General features: G+C 39.7%; 2 protein-coding genes across 3 annotated transcripts in view; one reads left to right on the top strand and one right to left on the bottom strand.

Moving 5' to 3' along the window:
* The window catches only part of LOC109038773 (gastrin/cholecystokinin type B receptor), a 288606-nt gene that overhangs the window by 42409 nt on the left and 220229 nt on the right, over nucleotides 1-25968 (top strand). The gene's annotated exons all lie outside the window — the stretch shown is intronic.
* The window catches only part of LOC109038774 (thialysine N-epsilon-acetyltransferase), a 63816-nt gene continuing 38523 nt past the window's right edge, over nucleotides 676-25968 (bottom strand). The window contains exons 3-5 of the mRNA XM_019053963.2: nucleotides 24363-24446; nucleotides 12982-13127; nucleotides 676-1043 (exon numbers count right to left, since the gene is read on the bottom strand). Of these exons, the coding sequence (XP_018909508.2) occupies nucleotides 834-1043; nucleotides 12982-13127; nucleotides 24363-24446 (440 nt within the window). The 3' untranslated portion in view covers nucleotides 676-833. The remainder of the gene's footprint in view (nucleotides 1044-12981; nucleotides 13128-24362; nucleotides 24447-25968) is intronic.

Below are 25968 nucleotides of genomic sequence, written 5' to 3'. Positions count from 1 at the left end.
AATTTTTTTAAAATTATTTTATTTATTTATTGAATTTTAGTATGAATTTTGCGTAGTAGCAAAGTTGATGTTGGAATGATTTTGTAAAAAGTATGAAAAACCTCAGTGCTAACCGAAGAATCACGATTTTTTATTTTAAAATTTCAGAAAATCAGAGGATTTGACGAACGAAAAACGAGCGAGTTTTACCTAGATCTAGTTGTTATTTTTTCCCTGAAAAATTTCAATTTACAAGTCAGCCTATTTTAATACACGGTTTTTTTTACAATTTCAAAGAACTCGATTAATGCGACAAATTACATTTGTCAGACTTCCTACATACTGTCTCGATTTTGAGACGCGTATAACGTGACTGCAACGACCAATTACCTTTAAGACAACGTCGTAATTATGTCGTGCTTCTGTAATGAAGGAAAATGCTGCAAAGAACGATTCAAGGAATGATGTCCATGTTGTTCTCACATCAAAAACAACATCATAGAGCGAAATTTTCAATGAAACCGAAAACGAGTTATGTGAATATTCGACTTACACCATCGATTTTACAAGAATACAGACTATTTATAAACACGGTAATTTTATTTTTTTACACGAGGTATTCAAATGGACACTCATTTGCTACATGACGGAACAACAATTAGATTTTTTTAGGCACTCCAGCCACGGTAGCCTATTGTCTTCGAGTTGAGACGCGTATACGTGGCTGGGACGGCTCCGAAAATGCATGTCTCATCGATTTGGGGAGCGCTGCGTGTTGCCGATGTTCCAGGCGTCAAACAGAGCACCCCGCCGTTTCACGAGGGGGAGGTGGTCGTGAAAAGGGCGATTTCCATTCAGCTCTGCTGTCCTTTGGTGCCGGTCCCTTGACGGGCGGTTGTTTTCTGGTAGAGCTCCGTCATGGCCTCTTTTTCAAGTCGATACACGAGCCAGTCCTCCAATTTCGAGAGGCAGATCGCCCCTTTGTGGTGGTAAAACTCCCGGGCCCCCGAGTTCCATTCAGTCACGTGCCAGTCGATCTTCGCGCACCCCGTCTCCACCGCGATCTGCAATAGAGGAAAAAAAAATTGATAGTCGGATAAAATCTATACTGCGGACTGATTATTAAAATTAATGGACAAAGCTATAGACAAAGAGACATAGGAGTATTAAAATTTCACGTAGAACACGATGCGCACAACAAAAATTACCGCAATTAACTCCTTACAAAGATATTTAATGATTCTTGATGCGTGAATTCAAACTACCCGCTCATGAAAACTCAATGCTCTACGTGATTCACATCGCGCGCTGAACGTTATCATGACAGTCTCTGCGATATAAAAATGTGGCAACCTCAATCTTGACGCTTTGGCTCAGCTATAGCAAATTGCTAATAGTTTGAACAACACATGGTGGGAAATGAACATTGCTCGATTGAGAAGCTTGCTGAAACCGTTGTAGTGCGCGATTTGACTGACGAAGAGCTTTGAGTTTCTTGTGAGCGGGCAGTTCAAAGTCCTCGTAACCAGTGTGAAATAAAAACGTTAATATCTTCGTTAGGAGTTGGTTTCAGTAATTTTCGTTGTGCAAATCGTTTTGCGTGAAATTCTGGTTAAGAAGCATGTATCAGATTGCTTAAATTCGTACCTTGTCTAGTGGTCCATTGCAAAATGTAGTCCAATTCATCTCGACATTCCGAGGACCGAGGCCTCATTTCCCACGACCGATCAGAAATACATGTGTATATGGGTCAATACTCAACGCCCACACGGATAACCGATAACCGGCAAAGCTATTTATCAAGGAGTTTTTTTCCCCCCTCGGAAGACTGATCCATTTCCTGAGACTTATCATCATGGAAGCCGCGGCCGGAGATGACGAGGGTTTCGGGTTGCCAGATCGTGCGATATTTTACAAGGGTTCGAATGGGGAAAAGTGCTGAAAAAGCAGTATATCTGGCAACAGTGGCAGCGTCTAAGTCTCCGAGTGCAGACGGGCGCGGAACAAGACGTGTGACGAGACAAGGATAAAGTTGCGTGCCAGGTGACGAAAGCGGTGACAGTTCGCGGTGCAAGGCTCGCACCCTATCGCGGCGTGAGTGATCGAAAGCAACCCCTTTCGCCCCACCCCCCTCGCCCCTCGCAGCCAACTTGTTCCTCGCTCAGCGTGCCAAGACGCTACGATTAATTGATTATCAAGCCGATAATCTTTTAGCCGGCTGCGGTCGCGTGGCCAGGAAGGGCGGTTGCCAAAATGGACGGAAAGAAACGGATGTAACCCTTTGCGAGAGACGTGTGATCACACTCACAGATCGCGACATAGTGGTGAAGTGTAAAAATCGAGCGAAAAGCCAATAATTCAGTGTGTTCAACTACATGCACTGAAGAAGATCCTTGCCCTATGGTTCGAAACGTCTGATTTTTTTTAGTAGTTTGTATTTCTCCATCGTATTACTTGTTTGTAATTAACATTATGTGTTGAAGACACTGAATTATTGACTTTCAGTTCGATTTTTACATCACCACTGCACCATGCATTCAATAGCGTGGCCATGGCAAATTTGGCATCAAAATGTTTTTTCGATAATTCTGGCTCAGAATCACCTTACACCGTCTTTTCCGGATGTAATCCAATCATCTGACAACAGGAAGAGCAACGTCGCTGAGACGCACGTAAGACACCCTTGCGTCGTGATGTTTGATCGGGGAGGCGTCAGTGGTGGGGGAGGGGGGGGGGGCTGCAGTGGCTCAACTCGGATTTAATTAAACCGGGTCGACGGGAAATTGGTAGTCGGATGAGGGGGGGGGCTGTCAAATTTATGCCGGAGTCGGCTAATCCGCGGCCAGGTGACAAACACTTTATTAATGTGAAGAAAAGTTGGTTGCTTTACGACTTGAATCCGGGATGCGGTGCGGAGGTTTCAGGGCATTCCGTCAACGATTTTTTGTCCGCACACCTGTTTTGTCCAGTAGTTTACGTCCACGCGTGAAATAAGCAACAGTGACTTGGTCCGAGTGTCATATTTTAGTCCGTATGTAAAATTATATTGACAATAATGAAATGAGAAAATTGAGGGAGACGGAAAAGTTGTTGTGGTAACTCATTTTTTAAATGAAATGTTATTTCCTTCTTTTGATCAATCTTTTTAAATTGTCATGGGTGAATATTTGGTTTTATTTCCATCCTTAAAATTTTCGATGAAAAATAAACCTTATAAATACTTTTTTTTAATGAAAATATTACTTTATTTTAAAAACATTTACATTTTTAAAACGTGGCAAATATTCGTAAAACCTTTTCCAAGCGATGGCATCGATATTAAAGTCAATGAGCAGTAGTTGTGTCGAAAGAAACTATGCACAAATGAATAAAAGAGGGAAAAACCGAGAAGCACGCAATCTTCGGTTTTAGCCCATTTGTACATCGATCTTTCAGAGTCAAATACGTCCTATTTTGAGCGTTTGGTTGCGCTCACACCACGCTGCAGCACAGTAAAAACACAAAATATAAAAGAAAAAATTAATGTGCTTTGAAAATCATTAAATACGGCAAGGAAACACATTAATATTTACAAAACACACATTAAATTTTCCTTTCATATATACATTTATTTTATCAATTTAAATTAAAGTAATCCATGCAGAGTGTGCAAACATATAAAAAAATCATGAGTTGAATAAACGCTGACTCCGCAATTTTAAATAATAGGCCCTAGCATAAAGCGGAGTGATGCGACGTGCTGCCAACACGAAACGCGCACTGGCGCCTACAAACCTAAGCAGATACTTCACGCATTGCGCAATGCTTGAGGTATCCCTTAGGTTTGTAGGCGCCAATGCACGTTCCGTGCTGGCTGGCTGGCTGGCCGCGCGCGCAGCGTGGCACGTGCCACGGCGCCTCACTATTTCACAATGGAGGTGTTGCACAGTATTATACGAAATTGAAGGCACTCCAACATACCAACAATAAGAATGACAGGCATCCTTCAAGAGTATCGAACTTTCCTTGCAAAATAAGTCTAGATAAGAGAGATAAAGGAACATTCTTGAGTATGCCGTCAAGAAGATTTTATTTTGAATCAAGAATAAAATAGGTGAACAAAAGCGGGTCTCTGCTTGATGTAAGTGACTTTCCTTTTTATAAAAGCATCTTTTCTTCTTTGAACAAACATTATTTCCTTTATTAACTCATAAGGAAATCTTCTCGGCGGTAAATTTGAGGATATTTCTCCTTAAATTAGGTCACTTGTTCCTCTAATGAAGTTAAAAATCATACTAAACGTTATTAAATACAGATACTAGGACAGTAAGTTTTTCGACTACCGCTATCTTTTTGTTGTCGTCACTCGATTTAATTTGCGAGGGAACTTCGTGCTTTTGAAAGATGCCATCAATCATGATGCGTTGGGGTGCCTTCGATCTCATATGATACTGTGCAACACCTCCGTGGCGAAATAGTAGCTCGAAGCGCTGCGGCAAACCAGTGCCGAAGCGAAGTTATCATGCACAGGAAAAATATGAGATCCTTTAGCTAAGGCAAATCAAAAGGTTTTCCAGTTCAGGTATAAAAATATGGGATTTCTTGAAAGATAATTAAGTCCTGTTGCACCAAAGAGGTATAGAGAGTTTTAGTGAATTTTCTCTCATAGAAATGACGCTCCCTCATTTTTACCACAAATCTCAATTTTATATTTTTCTCCGTTGGAGCAAACAAACAAACAAACAAAAACAAACAAACAAACAAAAAAAACAAGCAAACCTCATCTTCCAAGGCATTAAACATTTTCATCCAAAAACGTCGTAAGCAATATATTGTCGTTTGTATTTACATGTGGACCAATTAACTTTGGGTCTCAAGTGGTAAGTGGACCAAAACTCCCCTTCCGAAAAAACGCGTGGACGTAAACTACTGGAAAAAACAGGTGCGCGGACAAAAAATCGTTGACGAAATGTCCTATAACCGGTGCGGAAAGGTGAGGGGATGCTATTCTGCCGTGCTGAGGAAAAACGTCGTATGAACATTCGAGAGTTGCCAAATTTCCTTCGATAAAATTATCATTTTTTAGGAAAGTTATGAATATCTTTCCGAGAAATTTTCAAGAACTTCAGGTAAAATTGCGAACAAAATTACCTGAAAATTTGAAGAAGAGTATTTACAAATTTTCCCGAAAATTCTTGATTTACCAATGGAAATTTGGCAACGCCTGCAGGCTCATACGGCGTTTTTTCTTAGCACGGCAATATTACTGGTTCCTCTGTTGCTTTCTTACTTCAATAATAAGTGAAAATTGGGTGTTTTGTTGCGCTACGGCTCTAACCGCATCCGTCTTTCCCGGTAAAGCGTCAGGAAGGTTTACGGGGATTGACTTGTTAGATGAGGGCACACTATCAACATTTTGGTCAATATCTGAAGTTTAGGCAGTTTGTATACCTAAACCGGAAATTAAGGCACATTGGCGGGCCGATTATTGAAAGTTTAGAGCAGCACGATAAGACATCGAAATGCGATATATTACAGTGGACTCTCAATAATTCGAAAACCTCTTTAATTCGAAGGAAAATCTGATTCCCTTGGAAATCTCTCGATAATTCGAAGAAAATCAATGTATTTTTCTCCCCTCGTTAATTCGAAATTTTTAAGCTGGCGCGGCCCTCTATAATTCGAAATTGCGATGGAAATTCTCTCTGTAATTCGAAGTGTGGGAAGTAAATATGGCCCTCCCTCTATAATTCGAAATAGACGGTACATTCCCTCTACAATTCGAAGTCAACTGTTTATGTACCTATGGGTGTTTGAAAGAGCTTGACCTTTGACCTGAAGACCTTTTGGCGTAAATCCGTCCATTTGCCCCTCTATAATTCGAATTCAGATGGCGCCATCCCTCTACAATTCGAACCTCTCTAATTCGAAATTTTTCTACATCGAATCTCTTTAATTCGAACTCTCTTTATTTCGAAACCTCGCTAATTCGAAGAAAAAGCCGATTCCCTTCAATTTCGAATTATCGAGAGTCCACTGTACTTGGTTAAGATAGGGCTATGTCTTGTCTTATCGTATCGACACAGATTCAACAATCGGGCAGCTGTGTTCATTTTCGTCAATATTAATGAGTCTCTAAATAAGGACGAACCGATCATTACGTCATTTCCGCTCTATATACCAACTACTAGGTCGTGGCATATTGACAAAAATATTGAGAGTGTGACCACGGCTTTTTAAAGTAGGGCGCCTTCATTGGAAGGATATAGGCAGGTGAGAAAGTCAGAAAATCGCGTTACCTTTTCAGTGGAATGGGTCACGGCCCCAGAGGACCGACAACTTGTGGTTTTAAGTTAACTATTTTGATAGCTAGTTGAGATGTTACAATTGGAGCCAGGATTCTTTCGTGAGAGCTTAACAAGTTATCTGAAAAGCGAGTTTAAATCGTTAATCGTTTTTTTCTTACGTTTTCATGGATACAGGTAAAAGACCTAGGAAGACTTAAAGAAAAGCATTTGATGGAGATAATTTCCCGTCGCTCAAAGTTCCTTCAATTCGATGGGTATGCAATTTGATCTCCGGAGAATTAAAATAGTTGCTCGTGCAGCGCCGCGCCGCTGTATTGAATGGCTTCTAGCAGAGCGGATTGTAACAATGGCATCGATTCATTTGGTTCATGTGTGACCGCCTATAGGGAAAGAAAATTTAGTCCATGGAGGCAAAATTTGCAGTAGAGCGACTTTGGTTAAAGTCAGTTGATTAAAATTCCGAAGAAAAATTTTCTTCCGGCGTCCCAAAGAATAGCTTGAAAGTGGTTCAGTTAACTTTTTTCGTACAAAAAGGGGAGAAGTTGCATTAACATCCGGAAATTTGCACTTTGCAGAAGCCAAATTAGAATTTAAGAGGGTTTTTCTCGAGTCTGTTTTTTTAAATGACATACTTCAAACCGCCACAAGTTGAGAGTTTGGTTTGAAATTTTTCCTATTTTGTTTTTGTCTCTGAATGTCCACAGAAGAGTTTTTAATGCGCTGATAACTGGTTTGAAATTTTTCCTGTCTTATTTTTGTCTTTGAATGTCCATAAAAGAGTTTTTGATGCGCTGATAGCTATGAATTAATACCGCGTCTTTGTAACTTTTTTTTTTTTTTTTTAAATAATACACGATATTAAGCCTCTGAAATTTTCAAATAAAACTTTACCTTGCATTTGCAAAAATTGCCTACATGCAAATTACTTCGCTTCTGACATGGTTTTTAAAATGTTGACTGTAGAGCGCCTGAATGAAATCACCGCGTTTCCTGAGCTCAGAAAGCTTATTACCTCGTGAATTTTCGTAAAATGAAGCTAATGGATCAAGAGAGGATTAACTCGTCAAAGTTATCCGGGGGAACTCTCCCTTGCTTTAAACTTTTAAACGGAATTTCAGGGTGAACTTTATTTATCTACATAGACAAGATTGTTAGCCGGAAAATCATCATTCAACAATGTATAACCAGCTGAAGGCAAGTTTATCGGTGGGTAGGTGGAAAAGTTACTACACATAGATCGTTGGTTTGCAGAGTGTGCGGAGATTAAACCTGCAAATGTGGGTTTCAATATTTGAAGAATTTCTGAGGGTTTGATCAGGACGTGACGGGAATTTGTGGGTTTAAAGGGATGAAGGAAGGAAGATAGTATTGGTTTTAAAAAAACATTCACTGAATCTATGTACTCAACAAATTTCATTGGATGCGCTGGATTTTCTCTGGAATTAAATTTTGAACTTGTACTTTTTTATCTTGTCCTTGATTTTTTGTAATCTGTTAAAACAAGTTATCGCTAAAATCATATACACTCAGTTGTTCGGCTATTTTATAAGAAGGAGTAATTTTAAAACATTCTTCATTCCCTTTTATTAGATCGCGATCACTTTTTATCACTTTTATGAGGGATAATATAGCTTGATACTGAGGGTTTTAAATTCCCATGATGCGGAATGGAGAAATTGTTTTCCTTCCCTTGTTTTAACTTCGATCCTTCCAAAACATCTCAAAGGGCTAAAATGATTTTATGCTAATGCATGCGTTTTATTCCGTGTTGCAGGTAAGAATACAGGACGATTACTACATTTTCAGTGACCGCATCTTCCAAAATTCATTTAACCATACTCAAATCAAGTAAGTATTTCGTTCAAGGGTTAATTGAAAAAATTTGGAGGAAGCAATATTTTCTAATTGAAGTATAAAAAAAAAATCGAATTTTTTTAACGTCCTATCGTCGTCAGTCGACGGGAATATTTGATTGCATTCATACACGTGATATTGTAAGTTTTGCAGTATAATTTTTTGCGGAGTTAATGCTCCTCAGCGGTTAATTGGATTTCATTTTGTTATTAGGATCTGCGATTTCTGGCTCATCCGTAAAAGCACTTCGGTGCATAGAAAAACTAATGGTACATACGTTGTTTCTAAACTGAGGCAGGAATTGTTCCTACACCGAAAAAAAGTGAAGTTGATTTAACATTCTGGATGTAAAAAAAAATGTGTGAGAACTTATAAATGCTAAAATACCTGCCACAACAGTTGGTTTTACATCTTAGCATTGCTGAAGTAACGGCTGTGGCGGGTAATTCGACTGTTTTTAAGTTCTCGCACACTTTTTTCCATCCAGAATGTCAGATGAACTTCATTTTTTTTTTTTTTTTTTTTTTTTTTTTTTTTTGTGTAAGGGTGTGTGTGTGTGTGTGTGTGTATAATTGAAAAAGAGAGTCCAATTTGGAGACCAACATTTTAGCACTCCCAAAATAATTCATCCGATCGTGGCGTGCTTTGCGATGTATCGATTGATCTACCATTTAAACCTATGGAATAGGATCGATGGACAGGGTTTCCACAACGAGCACCTTAATAATCGATTCTTTACTACAGCTTCAAATGGAGGAATATCGATAATCGATCATTCACGCCTCTCCTTTGCCATCGATCATACCCAGAATGCGTCGCTCCAACTGAGGAACCACTTCAAGGGGAGCTTCCTAGAAAAAGCGCGGAGCAAAATGAAATTGATAACGACTGTGCGTATCTTGTCGGTCGCAATCTCCGTCATGTCCCGGAGTGGTGGAATAATGGAGTTTATGAGGGGGTTGATGGCTTCAACCCTTCGTTTGGCTCGATGAGATTGAAGGGTTCGCAGTCGGAGGGGTTGAAGCGAGTGAAGGCACAAAAGAAGCGCATAGATGGAAGTCAGCCGCAGACACCGGCCAAGATGCACTTTGTCAGTTCACGACAAAGACTGAATGTAAACAAATTTTAGAATGGATCACTAGACAAGGTACGAATTTCAGCATTCTGATACAAGTTTCCTGACCAAAATTTCACGTAAAACACAATACGCACAACGAAAATTACCGAAATTAACTCCTTACGAAGATATTTAATGATTCTTGATGCGTGAATTGAAACCACTCGCTTATGAAAACTCAAAGCTCTACGTGATTCACATCGCGCGCTAAACGTTATCATCAACGTCTCAGCGATATATAAATCTGGCAACCTCAGTTCTGACGCTTTGGCTCAGCTATAGAAAATTGCTTATAGTTTGAACAACACATGGTGGGAACCGAACATTCCTCGATTGCGAAGCTTGCTGAAACCGTTGTAGTGCGCGATTTGACTCACGTAGAGCTTTGAGTTTCTTGTGAGCGGCCAGTTCAAATTCCTCGTAACTGATGTGAAATAAAAACGTTAATATCTTCACTAAGAGTTGGTTTCAATAACTTTTGTTGCGCGAATCGTATTCTACGTGAAATTTTGGTTCAGAAACATGTATTAGAATGCTAAAATTCGTACCCTGTCTAGTGGTTCATTTATGTGTAAAAATGCTTAAAAACCGGATTACATGTACAGGCTATTTGAGAGAGATTTTTTTACCACCAGCAGGCTGATTGTTGAAATTGGTAGACAAAGCTATAAACTGACAGCCCCTTCGAAGGAGAGGGAAAGGGGGAAGGGGTTGACATGGGAGGGAGGGGGGAAATGGGACCTAAAAAAATTTCCTGACGTCATTTGTAGACGGGACTCTGCTCCTGCGGGCTGATTGTTGAAATTAATAGACAAAGCTGTAGACAAAGAAGGCAAAAGGGATATGGAGTGGTCCTATCGAAGAAACGGGTGGTTGCAGTGGACAAAGGTGTTAGGTAATGACTAACTAACGGCAACCTCTTGCGATATCCTATATTTAGTCCATCATTTTCTTCCTTAGTCCACAGGAACCAATCATTTCAACCAATAAGATTGCTCTATACTCCCTCTGTCTTCTTTGTGCATTGATTTCAACAATCTGCCCGCAGAGTGTTCTCTACATTTCATGAACCGGAAGAAATTAGAATCAAAAAAATTAAAAGGAACTAAGAGGACAAAAAGAGAGAGGAAGCGACTGCGCGAAAAACAGAAAGATGTAGGTGGAGGAAGAACGAAGGAACTGAGAGAAGACAAAAAAAGACTTAAGCAGAAGAGATAAGGAGAGATGATAAGACTTGATAAGAATGATGATGATGAATGAGAGAGAAAACAAGATTGTGGAAAGAAAGAAGAAGGAGAACAAAGAAGAAAAACTGGACGAAGGAGAAGAATGAGAGGAAAATAATGGAAAGTTGTCGACTTTCAAATTTTAACCTTGCTTTTTCACGCCACTCTCGCTCTTCTTGGATTCCAAGCCCTTGCGTTTTTGCTGGTGCACTGACGACTGGGACGTGTAAAACCGCGGAGAGGAAAGACTCCGTTAAAAGAAACGAGTAAGCATAAAAGGTCGAAACCAATCGAGGAATTGATTCGATAATGGGGACTTGTATCCCACTATCCACCCGGGAGCCAATAAAAAAGAGGAGGCGACCGACAATCGACAATTGGGAGGCGCGAGGGGAGGGGAAAGAGGGGTGGCAGGGGTTGGAAAAGAATTATCGAGGCGAAATAGGTGGAAATGTCGGTTTCCTTGGGCAGTGTCCAGCGATAACACCGCGGCTACAAAAATTGAATTGTGAAGCGCGGAATGTTTCCCTCGGCGCGTCCTCACCCGCGAGAGAGAACGGAATCTGGAGAGTCTATTTCCGGACTGCCCCTTCGACTTGTTCCGATTCATTTACACTGTAAGAACACCAGAAAAAAGGATGCTGATTCAACATCCTGCATGTAAAAAAGTGTGCGACAACTCACGAAACGATGAATTAATAGGGTGTCTACAAGTCCGAAATATCCGGAAAGTCCGGAAATAGTTCTGATTTTTTAAGGGTGGTCCGGAAGTACTGAAAAAGTGCGGAAATTTCGCAAGAGGTCCGGAATTTTTTTCATCGTTTTTTCATTCTTGTCTCAATTTGAGCGAGAAATTCAAATTCTAAAATTTTTTCGAATTTCGTCAAATGGAGGTACTGAAAAAGTACTGCATTTTTCTATTGAGGAGGTACTGAATTGTTCGAGAATATACTGAAAAAGTACTGATTTTTAGCCAACCTGTTCAAGTAGACACCCTGAAGTAACCGCCACAGCAGTTAGTTTTACATCTTGATATCGCTAACGTAACTACTGTATCGGTCAATGGAGATGTTGCACGTGTTAGGGATGTTCGCTCTGACTATTGATTCTTATGCAAAAGTTTGCGAGAAACACGATGGTGCCACTGGTTTTCTCTGAAATCAACTCCCAAGCTCTAAAAAAGCTCTCAAGTTGAGGCCAAAACGGAGGGGATATCCCACGCTATCCTGAGAGTCCACTTCTACATCAAGACAAACTCTCTATGCAAAGATAGGGAGCAAATACATTGACAGGGCTGCCACTTTATTTGGGGACTCCACAACTGAAAACACGGCAACCCTGTTTATGTATTTGCTCCCTATCTTTGCATGGAGAGTTTGTCTTGATGTAGAGGTGGACTCTCAGGATAGCGTGGGATATCCCCTTCATTTTGGCTTCAACTTAAGAACTTTTTTTGAGCTTGGGAGTTGATTTCAGAGAAAACCAGTAGCACCATCGTGTTTCTCGCGAACTTGTACATAAGAAGCAATAGTCCAATCGCAAAGTCCTCACACATGCAACGTCTCCATTAACCGCCACAGCAGTTAGTTTTACATCTTGATATGGCTAACGTAACTACTGTATTACCGTGCTAAGGAAGAACGCCGTATGAACACTCAAGAGTTGCCAAATTTCTCTAGTTAAGATGTTTATTTTTCAGAAAAGTTTTGAATATTCTTCCATGAAATTTTTAGATAATGTAGATTAAATTGCGAAAAAAACTATCTGAAAAATCGGACGAAAAATATCCACAAGTTTGCCAGGAAATTTTTGTTTTATCCGAGAGAATTTGGCAACACCTGAAGGTTTACACGGCGTTTTCCTTTAGCACGGCAGTGTAACGGTTAATTCAGCGTTTTGTGGGTTGTAAGACACTTTTATTCTACTTGTACACGGAGAAAAAAAACTCGTGCGTGGGACCCGAAGTTTAGGTCATATGGATCCCTGAAGTTTTCAGATTGAGCATCTGAACACTTTAGGTCTAGCAGTCGAGGTTCGGATCACACATCTGAAACTTCAGTTCTTACATCTGAAGTACTTCGATTTTCACATCCGAAGTACTTCGGTTCTCACATCCAAAGTACTTCGGTACTCACATCTGAAGTACTTCAGATGTAAGAACTGAAGTTTCAGATGTAAGAACTGAAGTTTCAGATGTAAGAACTGAAGTTTCAGATGTAAGAACTGAAGTTTCAGATGTAAGAACTGAAGTTTCAGATGTATGATCCGAACCTCGGCAGCTAGACCTAAAGTGTTCAGATGCTCAATCTGAAAACTTCAGAGATCCATATGACCCAAACTTCGGGTCCCACGCACGAGTTTTTTTTCTCCGTGTAAGCCTCCACGGAAAAGTCTCGCTCTCCGATATCAGAGACTCTTTTAAAAAGCTAAAATAAACGCTCGAAATTTTCAACTGGGAAAGGTTTAGCAACCGAGGCACAATCGTGTATTTCCAAGGGAGAAAACGAAGGAGAATTACCTTATTTACGAGGTTGAATAACGCCGACCCAACTTTTTTCGAGCGGTAACTTTCTGTTACGTAAATATCCTCTATGAACAATTTTTTTCCGGCCCAGGTGCCGTAAGCGTAGTTGCAGATGCTATAGCCGACTAATTTACCTCGACCTGTGTAAACAAACAAAGTGACGGAGGGTTAATCCACTGACGAGGCTCTGTTGCAAAATCAGGACGTGCTCCGCGTCTGCCCACACTTCGTCGTCTCCCGGACGAAAGAACGTAACTCCATTCCAATGTTGCCAAATTTGTCCTCGCAAATTGCCTATTAATGAAGAGAATCTTGGGCATTTCTGACTGAAAATTTCCCTGATTTTTCTCTAGATCCCAAGCAAAAAACAAGAGATATTTTGGATAAAAATTGCTTACGTACATTTATGTATCATAAGTTAATTGTTTGAGTCAGTTTGGCAACCTTGGAGTGGAGTTACGTTCCTTCGTGCCAGAGACGACGACTTGCCTCACTACGGTGGGAAAAAGGTCTTCCATAGAAAGAAAATGGACCTGAGCAAACATTTTCTAGAGCAAAAATAAGAGTTGCCTCTTGATGAAAGTGGCTCAAAAATAATTAACAATGGGTCAGCTGTGCCAGTCCCAAAATCGCGTTTTGATACATTGAGCTTATAGATTAACTAAAATTCAAGAGATATGTGCAAAAGCCCGATTCCGACGTCCAATATTAACGTAGATACCGCTAATCTGCCGTGCTATGGAAGAACGCCGTATGAACCTCCGGGCGTTGCTAAATTTCCTTTGATAAAACACGAGTTTCCTGGTAAACTTATGAATATTATCTTTCCAATTTTTAAGATAATTTTGCTCACGATTTCACCTAAAGTTCCTGAAAATTTCACGGAAAAATGTTCATAAGTTTCCTCAAAAATGAACATTTTATCGAAGGAAATTTGGCAACTCTCGAATGTTCATACGGCGTTCTTCCTTAGCACAGCAGTAATCCAAAAACACTCGTAATTTTTTACAAGAGAACGATTGTGCGGATTCGTTTGAAAATTTAAAGGATTTTGCTTCGTGCTATGGAGAAAATGTACTGAAATTTGCACAAAAATCCGCTGATACCGTTTTCATGTAAAAAAATAAATTGCCCAATTAAATTTGGCAATAGCTAATGTGGCTTGGTTCCTTTCTGCTTAACGCGGTCCAAATATTCCCGATAAAAATTGTCTCGCACTTTTGTAAAATAACTTTAGTCTTAGAATGGGCTTGTTGCAAACTTTTGCTAGAGCAAAAATAAGGGTTGTCTCTATCTATAAAAGTCTCAAAAATCACGCTGAGTGCATTGGCAAAGTTTGAAATGCACTCCTAACTTTACATCTGCGCAAGAAATTTGCGTTAGCGTTGCGTTTGCGTCAGAAAGTACGAGAAAATTTTTATCAGGAATAATTGGACCGCGTTTATCAGAAAGGAACCAAGCCACATCAGCTATCGCCAATTTAATCGGGCAATTTATTTTTTTACATGAAAACGGTTGTGCGGATTTTTGTGCAAATTTCAATGAATTTTCTCCATAGCATGAAGCAAAATCCTTTCAATTTTCAAACGAATCCGCACAATCGTTCTCCTGTAAAAAATTACGAGTGTTCTTGGATTAGCGGTATCTGCGTTGATATTGGACGTAAGAATTGGGCATTTGCACTTATCTCTTAAATTTTAGTTAATCTATAAGCTCAAGGTATCAAAACACAATTTTGTGACTGTTGCAGCTGACCTATTACATGAAATACGATGGGAAGCGCACCTAATGCAATTCGTATTTTCTTTTATAATAGAAACGTTCGTGTCAAAATTTTATATGCGATGTGGCAACACCGTTGCCTTCTAAAGAATGCGAGGTAATTAAATTTTAATTGCGACAGGTGGAGAGTTCACACGGAATGAAAGGCCGTTGAAAAGGCCTCCATGGAAAATTCAGCTCCGATAGCGCGCAAAATGACAGGGTGCAGTTTCATTTGTTGTCGTGGTAGATTAATCAAGTGGTGTTACACGTTACGATACTATTTTTCAATCTTTCTTTCTCTCTTCTCTCTTTCGCACTAGCTTTACCACCATTGAATAACGCCTCGTTAATGACACTTGCCATCAAATCTGTGAGGAGAGGAAACACTTATTTCATGCTTATGAAAATATATATTTAGACAGATCATAAATGAGCGCACAAAAAAGAGTCGAGCGTAAAACAGATTTTCAACTATAATGAATTGAGTTGAGATGGGAATCGAACATGGAAAAAATGGATTGCTGATTTAACAATTATTAAATTGTTAAAAAATATATCTGACATGTTTCAAATGTACGGTTTACAATAGTGTCATTTTAGGCTCTTCGTAACACTAGTACATGAAAATTGCTTATCATTTTGCATTTGACATATGCAGCCCAAACAGCACTCAAAGTCAACACATCAAGACTGCCCTCTCCGTAATAGGTCGCGGTCGGACCAATGTAAAACGCCTTCAATTGCGGGTGATACTGTGCAACACGCCAAAGTTGAAATAGTTGTATTCTTAGGTTGGAACCTAACCGAAGTAAACTTCTCTACCAAATAAGGCATGTCAACCTGTTGTTAACTGCCGTTTTTCAAGTTAACTCGCATATTTTAAGTTCATTATTGCTGTGACAAAAATTTTATGCCTCAATTGATTTGAACAGAAATAATTATCTTTGTTATTATGCCCAACGAGAGAGGTTCACCTGAAGGAGAACCTGTTCTTGAAACTCTCAGTTTTTGAGCGCGTCTCTCATTCATGGGGGGGTATTTGTGACGAGGAACTCAAATTTTCAGTCGTGTGTTTGAAATTCGGAATTCCTAGACGGCGGATGTGGCCTAATATCCTGTCTCGACTCCTTTCTAATCGATTCATTTATGAAACTTCAACGAGGGATTGTTATTCCTCCTGAATGTCATCAACCTGACTACGAATATATTGTTTTAATGTCTCTACCACAGTTAAAAAATTAGACAAAACTGGAGGGGGAAGAAGAAGAAGAAGAAGAAGAAGAAAAAGAAGAAGAAGAAGAAGAGGAAGAAGAAGAAGAAGAAATCCTGGTGATCTGCGTATCAGACTCATAAATCAGAGGAAGATTACAGAATATAAAAGATATGGGATGGACAAAAAAGTGTCGCAAAGTGGAGTGTCAACGACGAGCTATAAGAGTTATTGTGATCGGATGCTGGAGAAAAGCGTGCAGAAAGAAGAAGTTTCCAAAATTTCCATGGTGAGCTTTAAAGGGAAAGTCGGAAAAAGTGAGGCCGCTCGACGCTTCAGCGTGTTGAACAACTATTGTCTCGTCCCCTGAGAAAACACTTAAAAGGCACTTCTCTCGGTGAGAACCCCTCTAGCTCCAGCTGTTGCCACACTGTAAAACCGTGCACGCGCCCAAGGATTTACTAAACGATACGCACAAATTTACCCAGTAGCAGAACAAATTTTTGTCTCTCTAAAAAAAGTATAAAAAAAACATATCTGTTATCTAAATGGTAGTTTATATAAAAGACATGTAACGCTTATATTAAAAAAAAAACAAAGTTCAGACTGACCATAATATATGAAAAATGATAAAAGCTATAGAAGGTAATTTTTTTTTATTTTTTTATATAAAGCATGCATACGAAAGTGTTAAAAGAGAACATTTGTATGTAACTATTATATTAAAAAAAGGTCATCATTTTCGTGAGCTTTTCGCGAATTAGAAGATTTTTAGTACGTTTCGAAAGCTTACGAAAATTATGACTTTCTTCTACATAATTGTTACATGAAAATGTTCACTTTTAACACTTTCGTATGCATGCGTTATATAAAAAAAATTAACTTTCGCACATAATCTTTATCTTTTCCTTCTATGGTTCTGCTACTAGGGTTCTACTTTCTCTAAATTTCTACTACTACTCTAAAAAACTACTAGGAAAGCAAAGAATGAAATAGAATATAGTAATAAGAAGAAGATAATGATAATGATGACGAACTCGAAGAGAAAAAAAAATAAGAGGGAAAAGGAGATGAGAATAATAATAATAATAACAATAAGGAGAAGAAGCGGCAGAAACAGGAAACGTGTAGTAACATCTAAAGCACATATTTGTTTCCAAAATGAGTCTAAAATATCACTTCCTAATTGCAAAATGCAGTCTATTTTAGAGTAGGTAATCAAAATTTTAGGGGCCATGAGAACAAGGGAAGTGATTTTACTTGCTCTGACATACCCATACAGAGTCGTGGCTGTAAATACAACTTAACGCACTTATATGCAGATCAAATTGCATGCAGTATAACTTGAAGGAGTTTCACAGTGCTAATTCTAATCAATGCTGCTCTTCCTGCATACTGATAACTTGAGCTGCAATACCGAAGCTCCATAGAAAGCCATTGATACCTGCTGGAAGCCTCTCTAGAGCCTTTCCTGCTTTTGCCAGGTAAAACTTCTGCGAAAAATTCCGAGCGGTTGCTGCAAAATGTGGTAAACCGCGTTTCAAACACACTGATTCGGAAATCTTCATTTGAAGATCCGCTTGGAGAAGAGTTCGGTTCTGTACAACGGACTCCCTTCACGAATAGTAGACAGATTTTTAAGTTCTTAGGCTCGTTAAGTAGCTGCATAGGGCTACCGCCTGTCTTCTTACCGAATTCATTTATTGTTAGAAGTTTTGGACCGGTGAGACCATGGAACTTACTTTTGGAACGACCATCGTATTTTCGTTTTAGGTTGTATAACATTTGAATTTTAAAGGAAAAACTGTATGTTGGTCCTCTTTGAAAATCTCCGTAGGCCGCCATTTTGAAAAAAAAATTGCGATTTGACCACTTCCCGGATGGAATTTTTCGGTAAACTTTTTTATCTGTCTTATTGGGTACCTAAAAACTCTGTATATACCAAAGGAATAGTATGTGCTAATTTGTCCGAGGTGAAAAGCTAGATTTACCGGACTAAATTACAAGTTTGGATGGTAGCATTTTCAAACGAAATAAATGGAAGTGTCCGTAATCCAATTAGATTAAAGCCCTCGTGATATGACACCCTTGCTTATTTCCTGATGGGATCTCGTTTTTTTTCTCTTTTTGATGTTTTTTTTTCTTCTTTTTCATCGCACAATTGAAGTTCCCTCGAAAATCTCTCGCTGCTTTGTGGTTGGACCTCGTTTTGTATAGCTCTCTCCATCAGCTCCTTTCATCGCCCCGCGCTCATCGGGCCGTCTTTGAAACCTTGTTTTTTAAGCCGCGATGTTGCAACTTTTATAAAATTCTCCAAAAATGTAGGGAAAATGAAAAGAAAGGACGCCAATAAATGAGTTCACTACAGAAAATGTCTAAAAAACGAGATTTATTTTAAGAAAAAACCTATGAATTGAAGGTAATTTTTTTTTATGTTATTTTATTGTGAACTTCTTACACGAGAATGGTAATTTTTTTCGACATTAAAAAGTGTTTAGCAGGTGCCATATGACATCTTTGCTTTACACGCTCTGCTGAGCGAAACATTTCAGCCTGAAACATTGAGATTTCTGATTCTTCGCTATGATTAATTATCGGGCAATTAATCATTTTGACAAAAAACGTGATTCTAACTCAGGACTATAGATAATCTCTCGCAAAACGGCGAGACGGTGCTGCAACTTTGTGTCAGTTTTATTTTTGTCTCAAAGTCACACTAATCGAACTCGTTATTTTAGTTTTATTTGCGCGTTATCACTTTAATAGGATTTAGTAACATTCCCGGGTTTTTAGGGAAATGTGCTTCAATTAAAACAATTGCACGAAGACCTTTAATGATATTTAAACGCGAATCTATATTCGCTCCTTAAGACAACAAATTAAGCAGGTGATTCGATGGACGCTATATTTTGTGTCAGAACGACATGCGATACATCGCATCGATTATAGTTCCATTTGTTCAGCTACTTGTCATTTTTTTCGAATTTTGAGATCGCAGTTCTGTTGTCAAGAGACTTAAGAATTCACTTACCAATTTTGACAAACAAATTCAACGTGATAAAGGCGTGGTTCTTTTAGAGGAAAAATATCGCATTCGATACTGATATCGAAACTGCACTCAAATGCGATATTCTCTCTTAATAAACCATGCATATATTACGTTTAATTGGTTTGTCATAAGTGGTAAGTAAATTTTTTGGTCTACTGGCAACAGAATTGCGATCTCAAAATTCGAGAAAAGTGACGAGTAGCTGGAAAAATGGAATCAATCGATGCGATGCATCGCATGTCGCTTTGAAAGAAAATATGGCGTCAATCGAATAGCCTTAGGTATTTTTTCATAGAGTATGTCTTATTTTACTAAAAATGAACCATGCCTTCCAAACAGCTAACTTAAAAGCTTTGCCGGAAAAAAAAACTCTGCAAAGCTTTGGTGTCGACACATTTCGTTTTTATGTATTTAGTCTAAAGACCCGCTACATGGGATAGGCGGTATGCATGCATCATACACATATGATGAATTGTTTCGTCTGCCGGAGGTGGATACTCGCTGAAGAAAGAACAGCTCGAGTTATTCGAGCACTAACGACTTTGCTCGAGTATAAATCAATGGCGTTACTGAAGTCAATTTTGAGGTGCTGAGCCTTTTCAACAGGGCAAGATCGGTATCGGTGGGAAACGTGAGAATTTATTGGCACATTTCAAAGGTGTGCCGGACGGGTAGGCTGCGCTTGATTCTACATGGTCTGAATACAGTGGGTGGAACTTGAGGTTCGCTGGTTCGAAATTGAATTCTTTTGTGTAAAAAGGGACTTTATCGCCGAGAAATCGAAATTTTGATAGTTAATTAGATTTTTTTGGCCAACGTGCGTTAAAAATCAGCATAAAGCGGAATATCTCAATAAGGAGGGAAAAAGCTCATATGAGCACAATTTTCCCTCCAAGAGATAAGCTGTTTGGTGCAACACTAGTCACGATCATTCAGATGAGAAATTTAGAGAAATTCCGATTCAGAAATTTAGATACTGATAAGATACTTAATGGAGTGTCCGCAAACATTTAAAAAATAATAACGCCCAAAAATGGAGAAGAAAACAATGATCCGTATTTATGCTGGTTTGAAGATTGCAGTTCCATGAAATGTATAGTTCTGACGGAACAAGTGATGCAATTACTCTCGTGCGAGGCTCGTGCATCATCGTCTTTCAGAGAAAATGGCGTGTCCACATTTAAACTTTGCAAAATTTTCACCCTCAAATTTTGTAGGTATGTACAAGAAAACTGCTAACTGTTGATCATTATTAAGCAAATTTTTTTTCTGATATATCGTCGTCTCTCAGACAGAATGACGTATCCATTTTTCAACGTTTCAAGATTTCCACCCGCAAATCGTATATTGGCTAGAAAACTGTTAAGCATCGTTAACTGGACATTTGACAGAATGGAGATGTTGCATGTGTGAGGAATTTGCGATTTGACTGTTGATTCTTATGTAAAAGTTCGCGAGAAACACGATGGACCCACTGGTTTTCTCTGAAATCAACTCCCAAGCTCAAAAAAGCTCTCAAGTTTAGGCCAAAATGGAGGGGATATCCCACCCTACCCTGAGAGTCCACGTCTACATCAAGACAAACTCAGTTCTGTCAAACAGAACCTTGTGCACAGTGTATGAGCCGTGGGCGTGTATCTAGAGCCTTGTGGACAGGGCTCATGAGTTAAGCGGCAGGTGGATGAGGCGCGACGGCGGCTTCGTCACGGGCGCTTTATATTTCCCATTCATTCTTCTGGCCCGGTTACTAACGAGCGCACCCCATCTTTCCCCCTGCACATAGTTCTGTTTGATAGAAATAGACGCATTTAGTGTGACGTCACATCTCGATTGAATTTCAATATCTCGAAAGTCGAAATGTGCCCCAACAAACGAACTCAACGTTCGTCCGAAGACTAAGTACTATGTCACGAGCTTATTTTATCAATCCGTGTGTATGTGGTCTCAAACGTTTTGGAAAATAACCAGCTTTCATAATTTTACGGTCTCATGGATTAATGTTTCAGTTTTGGGCTAGTTTTAGCATTCTTTCATCAATTGTTCATTTTGGAGGTTATGTTTGTTTGTTGGGGCACATTTCGACTTTCGAGATATCGAACCAACAATATCGCTCCGTGACGTCACCACTAAATGCGTCTGTACGTCCGTTTAAAGGTGGTTACGTTCTTTCGTGGGGGAACGACAAATGGATGTATCTCTGCCAAACAGAATTATGTGCATTAAGACATGAGCCCTGAGATCCATAAGAATATGTGCACAACAGGGCTCACGTCATAATGCACATAGTTCTGTTTGATAGAAATACGTCTAAATTTCGACTGTTGGATTTCCCTCCCGGCGCGTGTGCGTCGACGCTTGTTGTTTCTGTTTGGGCCTCGTTAAACATGCACGACGGTGTGTTTATTATCATTCATAAATCATGGGCAAGAATGTAATATTGCGCATCGGCAGGGAACTCTAAGCTGAGGGCTGAGGTGTCGGCGGTTCGCGATGCGGTGGGCCGTTCTTTTCCCTCCTTTCCGCTCCGCACTGCCTGCCCCTCCCCCCCCCCCCCCGGCCATCTTGTGACAGGAATCCGAAAGCGCCCTCACGCCTTTGAACTGCTCAATTTTCATCCCCGTCGCACAAAGGTGAAGAATTTTAATGATAGTATCTCACCCTTCGGCACTTCAGCACGGCTGATCTGCATCTCGTCACCTTCCGGCCAAAGTGTCTCAAGCGCCATGCGGCGTTTACAAATTTCCGAAGCCATTTTATTTTTTTGCAGAGAAGTTGTTGAAAGCAGCTGTCCGAAAGTTTCACCGAATTTTCTTTGTGCTGCCGATAAAATACGGTGAAATTTTCAAACAGATTCAACCAACAGTTTCTCCGTAAAAAAATAAAATGGCGGTGAAAATGTTTAAACGTCGCATGGCGCATGTGGTACTTTGGCCGGTAGGTGACGATTTTGCGATGCGATGTTACAGAGTAAGAAAAGTTACCGAATTTTTTTGTCATGTGGGAAGTTAAACACAAAGTAACAGAAGCTGTTGGTATTTTTTTTAATTTCTTAGTTTAGTTTTCCCTGTGTCAGATCGACCAATTCTTTGTGTTGAAGTGACCAAATATTTGTGTTGTAAATCTGCAACTTCGTGAAATTTAGTTACTAGCCGCCAGGATCGAACCTGGATCGTCGACCCTATCGTCCTTTGCGTTGATCAGACATGAAGATAAGCACGTAACAAGAGTTCACTGAACACGGATATTTTCAATCGTGTACCACTCCTGTCGCATGTATGAAAACGACTATCTGGGTAGGGAAATAAATGAAACACCGTGAAGCAAGCTTAGTTTCTGAACGCCTGATGTACGAGCTATCAACCCGAATGGACCACTAGACAAGGTAAAAATTTCAGCATTCTGATTTATGTTCCTTCCCCAAAATTTTACGTAAAACAGGATGCGCACAACAAAAATTATCAAAATCAACTCTTTACGAAGATACTTAATGATTCTTGATGCGTAAATTCAAACCATTCTCTCATGAAAACTCAATGCTCTACGTGATTCACATCGCACGTTAAACGTTATCATGACAATCTTTGCGATATAAAAATCTGGCAACGTCGATCTTGACGCTGCTCAGTTTTGGAAAATCGCTAATAGTTTGAACAATTCATGGTGGGAAATGAACGTTGCTCGATTGAGAAGCTTGCTGAAACCGTTGTAGTGCGCGATTTGACTCACGTAGAGCTTTGAGTTTCTTGTGAGCGGGCAGTTCAAATTCCTCGTAACCGATGTGAAATAAAACCGTTAATATCTTCGTTAGGAGTTGGTTTCAGTAATTTTCGTTACGGATCGTGTTTTACGTGAAATTCTGTTTAAGGAACATGTATCAGATTGCTTAAATTCGTACCTTGTCTAGTGTTCCATTATTTTGCTGTTTCTTTTCTCGTTCACTTTTTTTAAAGGCACTGTGCGATCTCCGACCGAAGTTTGAGTGGCGAGGCTGTTTGTTTTGTATTTGCGCGGCGTCCGCCTTTGACTTCCGAAAACTTACGCCGTCTTGTTTGTACAGACGCGAATACTTTCCCGCCCGGACGAATCCATGCAAAAGGACCTATGTGAACTTCGTTCCTAACGGCGATAGGTCCTTTTTCTCGAAACCGTTCAATTTTTCTCCCGAAATTTGCAAATCATCTCTCGGAAGTTTTGTCATTCTGAACACCCGCGCCGCAAAAAGCTGACTTGGCTAGGCGCTAAGGTTGAAGACTCTTGACCTAGAACCAGTGGCGTGGCGTGCTTTGCGATATATCGATTGATCTGGCATTTAAACCTATGAAGAAGGATCGATAAACAGGGTGTTCGCAGCGAACACCTTAATAATCGATTCTTTACCATAGCTTCAAATGAGCAAATATCGATAATCGATCATTCACGCCACGCCACTGCCTAGAACGTGTTTTGGATTGGATTTCGCTCCATTGTTCGGATATACGCTCGGATTGACCTAGAAAGAGTTTCGGATTGGATTTTACTTTGTTGCGCGGAATTAAGAGCATATATTCGTTTGAGCGTTTTTGCGAACGTATAAGCGAGAGGAACTAAAGTTCGAGCCGAGAACAAATCTAATATCCGTCTCGTGAAAAGCTACCGCGTCGGTCCCAACTTCCCTGAAGGGAAAAATATGACTTCGGTTGTCATTTTCCGAGGAGTTCTGCATTTGCCTTTTAGTCCTTTTCAGCAGTAAAAAGAGCAATATAATTAAATGTCACGGCGGGCAAATTTCAGGCTCTTCTCGCATATTGAAATTTTTCTATCGAATCGCTTGAATCAATTTTTGTTATTCTGGCAAATTTAAACGACTTTTAACGTTGCCGAATTTTCTTTCGTGTTATTTTTTTGACAGAACTAAAACCACTCAACGCCTTTAAACTATGTATTTGATGAAATTCCAAAATCCTGCATCTCGTTTGCGGTGTCTAATAATTTTCGCTGCTGTTTTATTTTTTAAAGGAGAAAAATATCAACATCACTTTTTGAGATTTTCTCAGAATTTGATGTTGAGTTGGTGTAACAAGTCGATGCCTACATAGCTTTTCGTGAGTTCATCCAATCAGAAAACGATGCACCCCCACCTGGACTCGTCATTATTGAGCCCGCCAAAAACAACATCTCTAGCGGGTTCGATTTTGGGCATTTTCAAAACGGAGTTTCTCTGCCATTTAGGGCCAAAATACTCCAGAAGGTTCAACTCCAGAGCTTAATTAACTTCGAACTTCCAGAAAATGAAGTTTGAAATGCCCGTGTTAGTGACCAGTTGCGGGAAAAAATTGGCTTTCCTGTTCGCAATGAATCGAATTTGGATCTTACCGTCTGCAGTATTAATGTTAGGATCCTCGGCTACAACAGCAAAATAAAACGGGTGTTCTCCATCAAAACCGTCTCGCTCCAATACTGCAAAAAACAAAGAAATATTTAATATATCATTAAAAGAGGACTAATATCTCATCTTGGTAAATTTGAAAACGTGCGCTGTTAACTACCCTAATCTTTCGTTTCAAATTGGACCGCGTTTAGCACATTGGAACCAAGCCATATCAGCTATCGCCAAAAACGGGGCAATTTAATTTTTAACAAGAGAGCGTTTGTGCGGATTCCTTTGAACATTTTAAGGAATTTTTTTCGTACTACATAGAAAATTTGCTGAAATTTGTACACAAATCTGCACAACCAGTTCCATGTAAAAAATGAAAGGGCCCAATGAAATTTGGCGGTAGCTGATGTGACTTGGTCCCTTTCTGCTTAACGCGGTCCAATCGTAAATCGATGCAATTTCTGATGTGCTTCATATGATTTCCGTTTCATTTTCCTTACGGAAAGATGAGATGTTTCCTGTGTGCGACGGACCAATTACAGTCGCTCTATGTCGTCGCAATAGAGATTTACGCGTAGTTTATGCGTTTCTATTGCGTTGTACAAATTATGCACGGCGCAATTCCAATCACCTCCATAGTGGACAGTTAATGCACTCATTTACTTACATGCTCGTGTCACCAATCTGGATAACCCCTCGCCCCCTACCCCATCCCCAAGTGCTTCAGTATGCCCCCCCCCCCTCTCTTGTCATGCCTCAGCCACCACAAGAGATCCACGCTCGGTCGGTGCTTTCAACCCTCCAAAGCTGTCACACCTCTCTGCACTCGTTGCCGGTTTTTTTGTGCAAGATTGGACCATCTGCCTTTGTCACCATAAGCGAATTTTTCTTCCATGACCTGACCCACTTTTTTTCAAAACGTAATAGCTGAATTTTTCTCAGGTACAGTACACTGGAGAAAAAAACACATTGGATCTAGAGTCCAGACTCTTAAAAACATCGATAAGAAAAAAACTCTTGATTCAATGGGATTTTTGCTTAAATCAAGAACCAAGCCTCTTAATTTAAGCGGATTTCCTTTTGATTTAAGCAAAAATCCGAATCAGAGTATTTTTTCTTGTCAATGTTTTCAAGAGTCTGGACTCTAAATCCAATGTGTTTTTTTTTTTCCCAGTGGACGGTGAAACAACCAGACCACGTTTCTCGTTTGCGGTACTTAAAAATCTCCGCTCCTATTTTATTTTTTTGAAGGAGAATAAGAAATCAACATACTTTCTTGATTCTTAGAGTTTTTTTCGCGCAGAGAAGAAAAAACAGGGAAGTTTTCAAGAATTAACTTTCAGTAGTTTTCCATTTGAAAAATGAAGTAAGACAGGAAGTCTACAGCGTCGCAATCCGAAATACGTAGTCTGGTGCTTTCATCGTCGATATTTTAGAGACCCCAACCTTTTCCGCAAAAACTCGCGTGACCAAGTGCTCACCCCGACATTCATCAGTCATCATTTGGCAAATGTTATTCGATTTCATGCATTAAAATGATGATCGGTGACCATCTTCAAGGGAAAGGAGGGTGGAGGGTGGACCTCCGAACCTATTTTTTTC

The sequence above is a fragment of the Bemisia tabaci genome, chromosome 8 (assembly GCF_918797505.1).
Source record: "Bemisia tabaci chromosome 8, PGI_BMITA_v3".
Lineage (NCBI taxonomy): Eukaryota > Metazoa > Arthropoda > Insecta > Hemiptera > Aleyrodidae > Bemisia > Bemisia tabaci.
This window is presented reverse-complemented; position numbering and strand designations above follow the sequence as displayed.